Raw genomic sequence first — 10090 nt, 5'->3', positions numbered from 1 at the left:
TCTGAAGGCACTGCACTGAGCTTGGTTTGCCCTAGCTGTTTTGATCCACGTGGTTAAGCAAAACAAGGACAAGGGTGCTTACTGAACTGAGAACAAGTAGCGTGTTTTAGTGCTGTTTAGCCTCAGGACAGTTGTGCAGGAGTCTCAGCCCTCACCAGAGGTAGGAGGACTTTCTGTTCCTCCTCCTGACTCAGCCAAACTGTCCTACTGATAGAGCAAAGGCTCCTGCTGGTCACATTTGTACAGCTCACTGATGGGCTCATTCAAGTAAAATTTTGCCTACAGGATTTTATTCCAGCTGAGACAAGGAAAGAAAAAAAAAAACCTAGGTGAAACATGCAGGGGATTGCAATTCTGCAAGTACCTGAAGGAGAACTACTACCTGTGAGGTACAAACCCCATGCTACCAGCTGTCTTTATAAAATGAAACCCATAACATTTTACAAGAGTTAGAGATGTTTTCTAAGTCTAACAGTTTCCAGATACTGAAGTTACAACACACACACTGTCATGTAGCAGCTATTTCCAGGAAGAAAAACCAAGTTCTCGTCATGACACTCTAGCGTCAAAGTAGTAAGAAAAGCGTAAGCTCTGTCCCAAGCCAGATGGTAGAACAAGACTAAACTACTGCACTAGAGGTTAAATCTGGACCTGTCTTCTCAGCATATTTTCTGAAAGAAGTTTTTTTGCTAAGATTTTTCTGTGAATAGCTGTCTAAAAAGAAGGCGGTGGTGTCTTTAAACCAACATCTGGTCTAAGAAAAGAGGCAATGAACAATTTTGTAATTATATTGGAAATGCTTCATCTACAATAATTAGAACATTCATACAGCATTTTCAAGAGTCAGCTTAAAATAATGCACACAATACATTAATTTTCAGAACATTCCTAGATACATCAGTTGGTTGTATTCACTGACAGTAAGTTTCTCTCCTCTGCAGGTTCACATATGCCCACCAACAGGGCTGGTACTACCTTCCATGACATACCACTGAGGGGTATCTGATTTCAGTAACCAAGGTGGAAGTCAAGCTTCACATGCCAGCAGGCTGACAGTTTCCAAACAGCATGCGTGCTGATAAAGCCCAGAGGTTTTTACTCATGCATGGTAGCAAAGGAAGCTCCTGCAGCAGCCAAGCAACCAGTGGCTCTATATGCAGTATGGTGGTGCAGGACAGCAGCCAAGCAGTACTCAGCAATGAACCACAGCAAGCTTCACATCTAGCTCCAGGGTCAGGAACAAAGCTGACAGAGAAAGGGACTACTTGACCTTAAGCACAGTAGCTTCAGAGAGCTTATGGATCACATAACTTTAATAAGCCTGTGAAGATTAACCATATCCTTATCAGCTTCACCTGTTATGTGGTTGCATTAGAGCCAGTCTGTATTTAACAAACACCAGTACAAGCCCAAAACATTAACATGTTATCCTAACTGGTACAAAACTTAACTATATCTTAGCATGAATTGTAAGTACTTGTGCATACTTTATTAACAGAGTATAAGATCTAGAATTCCTAAAAAGACCACCACAGAATCTTATTTTAAGCCTGGGCAACTGCACACATACAGGAATTACAAGGCTTGGGGTAAAAGACAAGCAGGTAAGGGAGATTTCTTGACCAAGAGGCAGGGGTGAAGTGCAATCAACTTCATTTGAGCTTGCATCCTGGAGCTTTACACAAATTGCAAAGTCAGTTTAATTAGTTTATTTCTTTATGCTTTTAGAAACAACTATGGCTGGATAGAACAACAAATAGTAGGAAGTGAGGGTGAACTGCTTGCAGTCCTTCACTCATCCACTAATGCATACAAAACAAGCATCACAAGTTATTCACTGGCCCATTTATGATGTCTGACACTGAACACCACCTCTAGGGTGATGCTCATCATCTTCATAAACTTCTCCATTATAGTGGTGTTTTCTTTTTTGAGATGGATCAAAGTCCACTAAATCCACTTGTTCCATTTCCTCAGTTTCTTCTATTTCCTGCCTTGTAGGTAGCAGTTTTTCAAGTAAAGACAGCTTGTCTGAAGAGAGGAAGCCACTCTCTGGAAAGTTCACCTGAAATCATCAAGAACTGGGGTTACTCAAGTCTGCCTGAACCGGTCTTTTTCCATCCCACTACAGGTCAAATACCTGCCAAAGTCAGCTTTATCATCACAGATGACTTAAACCCAGTGCTTAAAATAAATAAATAAAATCTAAGTCACGAGCCTATTTTTTAATGCCTGCAAGAAGTTAGCTTCTAACTGGCAACTTAACCAAATCTTATCCAACATTTCTTCTGCCTCTGGCTGCCCTCTGGAATCACCCTAGAAGCAAAGTACAGGATATATCAACATTAGAGATATAGTTCAATCTCCTCTAAAACCATAGCAGACAGAGCCTGCTTGCCATAGCTCCCACCATTAGCTTCTCTCTAGAGAAATCAGCATTTTCTAGCCTACTTCTTTGCTCCAGCACAGGGAAGTTACTAATCTATCCTCCCTACAGGATGATAGAAACTAAAGAATGTGCCAACCAAATGGAAATTCACAAGGTATCTGAAGAAATTCTTCTGGTACTTAAAGTACTTTCAGCTCAGAGTGTTCCAAAGCTTTCTCTGCGTTCTGAACTGTAATTCTGTTTGATGGATTACATGTTCTTACCATTGTCAAAAACAAATACCAAACCAGGACATCTGATAGTTGGTACCTCTTCTTGATTGAGGTAATGCTTAGAGGTTAAATTTTGGATGAATATTCAGTGCTGAACTGCACCATGGAACTAAGTTGATCCACTTACCCTGAATTCTATGATCAGCCGTCCTTTTTCATATGGTCTGCGATAAATTGGCATACCTTCATTCAACACGCACTTAACAGCCCCATGCTTGACAACCTGGCCTAAAAAAAAAAAAAAAGAAAACACCAAAAAAAGACCAAAAAAAGGAAGGGAACCATCCAGGCAACAGGAGCAGCTTTAGTTTTAACTCCCTTCAATGTTCACGTAACCTACACTGTGGTTAGACAGCTACACCAATATGTAGTAGTCTAATAGGGACTTGCTGCCTGGTAACTTCTGAGTAGGAAAGCAGGTTGACATCTACATTACATCCTTGTAACCTTGTTATGCTTCCCAAAGGAAGCATACTTACAAATTTATTAAGAGCTCCTTTCCAAAGCTGAAAATGTGGTTTTCAGAGACCTACGGCCTTCAATTCTCATAAGGCATCCTCAGGATACAAGTGTGTCCATGAGGTAAGGTGTGTTATTATAACACGCAAAGAGAAAGTTACTGCTGACTGCTATCCAAAAATCCTTTTTTGTTTAAAGATTTGTACTGCAGAGACTGGGAAGAAAAGCTTGATACCAGCACACATCCCATGTACATCAAGATGGGATGTTTCTGTTCCTTTAAATTTCCAGCTTACATTCACTGTATGCTTGGACTTCTAGCAGAAAGCAAACCAACACTTACCAGGATGGGAGGTAATAATAATAGTTCTATTATCCAGTGTTGTGATAGGCTTTTGAAAGCCACATAGCGCTTCAACCAGTTGAATATCCATAGACATAAGAAGGTCTTCATCTCGTCTAAGGCAGAAGCAATCAAAAACAGTCACAGAGAGGGAGAAACAGTAAAAGGATCATACCCAACTTCAGTATTTAACTTGGCAAAGACAATAAAAGCCTGGGCAATTAAATAAAGAGTACTGAATATTGATGCAGCACCTCAAGCCAGCAGTTACAGGAATGATGCCCACACTGAGAGCCATTACTGATCAAGTCTAGCTATCCAAAGTGTAGAAGTGTTTATTGAAAAGAAATAAATAACAGCAAGGCTCACTTGCATCCAGTTTCACTTCACAGCTCCTTCCCAATTCTAAGAAAAAAGTTGTCTCTCAGCCTCCTAAACATTGCAACTGGGACAATTAATCCCTTCCTTTATGTAGATTAATACTTTAAGTGCATCAGCTAGCTTCACATTATTATTACGCTCGCTTTCTGAAGATCTGGTTCTAGGGAAGTTTGAACAGGTGATGGCCACTCTGGGTTATGATGAAAGTACCTTCTAGAAAGCACTAAGAAGTATCTGGAAGAGATAATGTAATTGTTTTAATTGCCTATTCTGACTTCAGTACGGCAGTGTTAGTGATGTCTGCATGTACTGCATGTTCAAGGGCTACAAAATCCTCCAGCCTATTCAAAGAAATTAGTTATTTCACTCACCCTGTTTTAAAGGTCTCCGAGAGGAGACTTGCCTGAAAAGTTAATTTTAGACTGCGGGAGAGGGGTAACATTCCACTTGTCCCAGAGCAGCATGACCTCAGCATAATCCCACAAGACCAGTAACATAAAGGCTTATCTAAGGACACTAGAACTGAAGGCAGTGGGCAGAAAGCTGGACAAAAACAAGCCATCAGAGTTGTGACTTCAAGTCCCAGGTAACCACGCAAACAGTCTGGCTCCAACTGTCCCTTTGGCACAGCTGGTTCAGTATCTGGTTTCACTGGAAGTTAATAAAAATCAGCTGAGTAAGCTTATCCAAAGCGAACAGAACTGATTCTTAGCCTGTGAACTCAGTGTTCTTCAGCACAGAGTTCTGGCACCGATTTCCAGAGCTCAGCACCATATAGGACAATCAGGCAGACCAGCTGCAGGTTTCCCAAGAACCTTTGACTCACCATTCCTATTTACAAATACAGTGTCAGTGGCTGGTGTTGAGACAAATGCTTTCTCTAAATCCATTGATTCCCTTGTTACTGGTCTGAACAGAAGCAGTGAGACACAAAGTGCAATACATTTCTGCGAGATGACCAGTGTTGCTTTTAATCAGACCAAAATGTACTGGACAGACTCATTCCATAAACATTAACTTGAAACACCAAGCAGTACTGTCCAGTAACAGAAATACTTGAGACATGGTCAATGCTGCTTGAGTCACTTTTGCTTTCACAAGAAAGGACAGGACTGATTACCTTGCCCAGTGCACTCAGGCAGGAAAAGAAGTGTGGGAAACCACCTTTGGTCAGAAGGGTGCATGTTATATTCAGTAGTTTGTCATGAATAAAATCCCTGAGCAAAAGTGAACACACTAGAAGTTTTCTGTACCCTGAAGCCAAGTGGGCGATGAACAGCTGCCTACACTAAATGGTAATTTTGAGGTAAGTGATGGGATGCTATCCTAGAAAGAGCAAGGAAATAATCACAATCTTCATATCTATTGAACAAAATCCCAATTATTTTAAGAGTTCTTAAAATTCAAGATTTGTAAACTCTTAATAACTGTAACTGGTTTTGTTTGCCTGCCATCCCCTTCTACTGCCAAAGCTCACGTAAGAGTATCTCATGCTATTAGAACACAAGTGGCTGTGACTAGTTGTACCAGGATTCCTGCACACCTCAGTACTCCTTTGGCCACCCAAACTCACAGGCGAGCTCTAGCCACATGATCCTATCTATTGATATTTCCAGTAGATAGAAGGTGAGTGGTAACCAAGGAAGCATGTGGACAAGCATCTCATGAGTTAACACAAAGGACTTTCAGACTTTTTACCTTGTAAATACAGAGTGGTCTTTTTGATCCAAGACAATAATAATGTCCCCTGGCTCTAGTCCTGGCTCTTGGTCCCCTTCACCATGGAATGTTATTTTCTGACCATCCTTCATTCCTATTGCAGAAAACAAACAAACATTTTTCATATTTTTTAAGTGAAAGGCAGCAACAAGAAATATTTTTATAGGCACAAGCTGGTACCAGGAGATCTCTGTATCTTTAAATTAGAACATCAGGACCCTCCCTTGAAGTATTCGTAATTTTTTTTTAATCCACTCACATGTCCAACAGATTTCAGTGGTGCCAACCTGAACTATGTCTCAAGATCATTAAGCTTAATTGTAATGCAAAATAGCCACCTGCCAAGAAAAAGTCGTTAAGGGAAACATTATTAAAACAGCTTTCGTTATACACACAAGTACTAAAAAGGAAACAGAAACACTGCATACAAAATACATTTTGAGAGCAAGTGACCAATCTGCTTCTTCAGATTTAGAAATATATGTGGCAGACCTACTCATGAAACATGATCTCAGTGCCCGCTAAGTGCAAGAAGCACTCCCCCTAGGACTGTAACCATCATGTAAGAAACCCATTTCACCCCCCCACAAGTCTCTCTGCCATAAATTCTAGCTGCCTCATGCTACCTCACAGTCTGTTTGTCTATACGGAAGGGAAAAGAAACTCTTCTCAGCGATTTCCCTGTTTAAAATGTCAGTAATACATCTGTACTAGCCCTCATATTTAATGTTACTGTAGGATATTGCCTGTTACAAACAAATTGAGCCATTGCATAAGGTGTGCTTACACATAAAACAGTTGCAAGTAATAGTGAGGCGCAAGTCTGTAGAAGCCATGTGCTTGTCAGCTTGCCCTATATTACAAGCTGCACTACTCCAGAGACTTCTCTCACCACCTTTTGAGCAGCCTCCTCAACAGAGATGCATTTGTGACTCAACACTGTTGCGTTCTCCCATCACTGCGAGGGTTTGCGTATTGAGTTGCATTTTGCCAGGCAAAGAGTACCTGCAGTGAGCAGCACTGTCAGGGTTGCATAGCAAACAGAGTTCTAAGCATGAAAGGCTTAGCACTGTCTGCACCCTATTACTATAGCAGACCTGGTTCCCCTTCACACTGAAACACAGTAGAAGTGATCGGAGTCTGCAGGGTTTCCTACAGGCAGGGAAAACTCATTAGGCAAGCTGAGCCAACAAGTGATTAGTTTTATTTTAATCGGTCCAGCTACCCAATCAAGATATGTGCTTATGAGGCTGCTCAAAAGTTAATTCACCACTTACAATAGTGCAGTTTTCAGAATTCATTTAGTTATGTGCACAGGTATTAGATGTGAACATAAAAGTAATAAACCTCTAAAAACAAGTCTCCTAGTTTTTACAGGCAGCAACAGGCAATTTTACTGTACATGTATTCAGCAGTGTTACTCACCAAATCAACACCATGCATTTGCTAAATCTGATTTAGTGCTGCGAAGTCAGTCAGTACATCCAAGTTCAATACTTCATCTTAGTAAGACACCTCACCTTTGTCAATGTGAACTTCTAGTATCTTCTTCTCTCTAACAATTTTTCTGCCAGTGCAGCTCTTACACCGGTCCTTGGGGCTAATACGCTCCCCGTGCCCCTGACACTCCATACACACAGACTGGATTTGTTGCACCATTCCTGGCCCAATCTGGTGAATTCTGATCTGCATGCCTGTTCCTCTGCAATTAGGACAGCATTCTACTGCACCTTTCTTACCACCACGACCTGAGGAGAATGAAAATTGGAGACGGATAGTTATGTGCTACTAGAAAAAAAAAACCAAAACCTTTAGAAGTAACTTGTGTTTAGTTTCAGTTTCACAGTTACCTTCACATTTGTCACAGATAACATTCTTCTGCAGTGCAAGTTTCCTTGTTGCACCATTGTACATATCTTCTAAACTTACTGACAACTGATGGACCACATTTTTGCCTATAAAAGAAGACGGATATTTACTCAAGTTTGAAAGCTTGGTCTCCACGTAACAGTAAGCTTCCCGCGTCACTATGCTCAAGTCACGACAAACCAAGTCTATGAGCTTCAACATCCTGTTTTAGTATAGCTTTATCTTGTTGTGCTGGTATTAGTCAATAGCCCCTTCCTATCTGATGTCAAATTAGGTAACAATGCTAATGGCTTTGTCAGTAATGTTCCTCCGCTAGAGTAAGTCAGAGACTCTTCTGTGAAAGCACAAACAATAACAGAAACAAAATAGGCAGAACCTTAGACATTTAAGTTTTATAATGCAAGACTTCAGTTTTAACAAAGTGACTGAACGTGTCTCCTACAAGGAAGCAGGAGACACTGTCTAGAGTCAGCCAAGTACTTTCTTCCTCTCACCAAGGGACTTTCTGGAAACCGAATTGAGTCATTAAATTTTTACACTCAGGAATTAATTAGAACTTTAGCTATTGCAAGCTTAATTTTGTGAAGGATACCAAGTTCTGGCTTAATAGGAACATTTTGATACAACACTGAAACACTTTGATACAAACCCTTTTTTCTTCCCTTTGTCACCAGATCTACCCTAAGAAGTAATGGGGTCAGCACTACTCTTAACCAGTTTAATTAACACTAGAGTCTTTCCCAGTGTGATTAATCTAGACTTTAATCTTTGAGCAGCATTTTACTGCAGCTTCAACTCAATTCCACTGAACAGCACAGCGAACAAAAAGGCTTCACAGACTGAATTTGATTTGGCTACCTTATTTAGATATAGTTACTTGCAATTAAAGACCAAATTCACATTGAGACACTACACTTACAATAGCTTAGTGAAAAAATCATTTTAAAATATGTTACCGTTCCGTTTCCTATTCAGCCTGAGGGCAGCTGGGCTTACACTCAGCTAAAGGCTTTCCAAACCAGAAATCTGGTTAGCTATTAACATAAAACAATGCACAAGAGATCAAACTACCACCGTATGAACCGAATGCCCTCCCCTGCTTGTTTCAGGTGTTACGGGCTCGGGACAGTGTTTCTTCCGTTTTTGAGATCAAGCCTGTAACTTCATTTCAACGCTATTTAAAGTCTTACACCTACGGCGTTCTCCTCAGAGACGGTGACCCTGTCTACCCCACCGATCACACTGTAAAGTCTGGGAAAGTGTTGGAAGACAGCATGTTACCTCGTCTCTCTCTCTGCATCCTCCCACCGCCGCCAAAGAACATATCGAAGATGTCCATGGGTGACCCGAAGCCACCACCGGAGCCACCCTCTTTGATGGCCTGCTCGCCTCCTTTGTCATACAGGTCCCTCTTCTTTGGGTCTGACAGTACTTCATAAGCTTGGGAAATCTGCTTAAACTGCGGGAGACGTACATCGTGCCTCAGACACCCGAGCCTTGAAACCCCGAACGGCCCCCCCGCCCCCGGCCACCCTCCCGCTCCCGCCAAGCCCTTCCCAGCCCGTCCGTCCCCTCGCCTTCCGTGCCAGTACCCTCCGGGGCAGCCGGCCCCGCAGCCCCGTCCCGTCCCGCCGCCGACCTTCTCGCCCTCATTGGGGTTCTTGTCAGGGTGGTACTTGAGCGCTAGTTTTCGGTAAGCCTTCTTCAGCTCCTCGGCGGAGGCGTTGGGCTTCACGCCCAGCACATCGTAGTAGGTAGTCTCCTTCACCATGGCGGAGGACGGCCCCTGAGCCGCGGGCGGTCCCGCACCCCACGGAGGCTCCTCGCCCAGCGCCGACCCCGACTTTTCTGGAAAGTTCGGAGCCGGTCCCAGATCCGGGCGCTTTTAAGCCGGCACCGCACCGCCCCCGGAAGTCCCGCCCCGCCGGCCGCCTGCCTCTGGAGGACGGGCGGCCAATAGGGGTGGGAGGAGGAAGGCGGCTGGCCAATCACCGCCGCCCCTCGGCGGTCCAGCTCGCCCGCCGCTGCCACTCCCGGCGTGCACCGGCGGCGCACGGCACTGCGCATGCTCCGGGCAGGCACCGGCTCCTGCCCCGCCCCGCGCGGCGGGCTGAGGCGCTCGGCGGGGAGCAGAGGGGCGAGCGGCGCCGCCGGTCGCGCCGCCTGCCCGGCGGGGAGCAGCAGCAGCAGCAGCCGTCGCCGCCGCCGCTGCTGCTGCTGCCTGGCGTTACGCGTGTGTAGCGGGCAGGCCCCACGCCCGGCACCTCCAGCGCTGCCGCTGCGCGGCCGTTCCTTGCGGGAAGCACCGGCCTACCGACGGGTACGCAGCAGCACCCCGTGCGCCGCCTTTCCGGTCCCGCTCCGCGCCCGTCCGGCGCCACGGCGCAGGCCTGTTGGCGGCTCGGCTCGCCGCCCCGCCCCAGTGCGCCTGCGCCGACACCCCCCCCCCCCTCCCGCCCGGGAACGCTGGGCCGCGCCTGCCCTCTGGTCACGCGGGGGCGCCGCTGCAGCAGCCGATTGGCTGGGCCGGCCGCGGCGCGGGCGGCTCGCGCGCGCGGTGAGAGTGGGGCCCGGCGTTGCCATGGGGACGGGGCCCGGCTCCCCTCCGGGCCGGCGGCCCCGCGGCCCGGTAACCAGCGTCGTGCGGCGGCGACAGGC

At 45.2% G+C, this 10090-nt stretch overlaps 1 protein-coding gene across 1 annotated transcript; it reads right to left on the bottom strand.

Moving 5' to 3' along the window:
* Nucleotides 1-772: 772 nt before the first annotated feature.
* On the bottom strand, nucleotides 773-9343 carry LOC128136771 (dnaJ homolog subfamily A member 1). Its single transcript, XM_052776835.1, has 8 exons — nucleotides 9072-9343; nucleotides 8714-8891; nucleotides 7414-7518; nucleotides 7084-7311; nucleotides 5543-5657; nucleotides 3464-3579; nucleotides 2789-2889; nucleotides 773-2065 (listed from the first exon to the last, which is right to left on the bottom strand). Exons 1-8 carry the CDS (start codon nucleotides 9201-9203, stop codon nucleotides 1847-1849), a joined length of 1194 nt encoding a protein of 397 aa, XP_052632795.1. The 5' UTR covers nucleotides 9204-9343; the 3' UTR covers nucleotides 773-1846.
* Nucleotides 9344-10090: the final 747 nt, after the last annotated feature.

This window comes from Harpia harpyja, chromosome Z, assembly GCF_026419915.1.
Source record: "Harpia harpyja isolate bHarHar1 chromosome Z, bHarHar1 primary haplotype, whole genome shotgun sequence".
Lineage (NCBI taxonomy): Eukaryota > Metazoa > Chordata > Aves > Accipitriformes > Accipitridae > Harpia > Harpia harpyja.
The sequence above is the reverse complement of the archived record's forward strand: the minus strand, read 5'-3'. Positions and strand labels throughout refer to the sequence as shown.

Excerpts from the sequence above, each read along its gene's own strand:
- LOC128136771 (XM_052776835.1), bottom strand. The coding sequence starts at position 9,203 with ATGGTGAAGGAGACTACCTACTACGATGTGCTGGGCGTGAAGCCCAAC. Across the intron at positions 7,519-8,713 it reads GATGCAGAGAGAGAGACGAG|GCAAAAATGTGGTCCATCAG; the intron begins GTAACATGCTGT and ends CTTCTTTTATAG. Across the intron at positions 7,312-7,413 it reads TATCTGTGACAAATGTGAAG|GTCGTGGTGGTAAGAAAGGT; the intron begins GTAACTGTGAAA and ends CATTCTCCTCAG.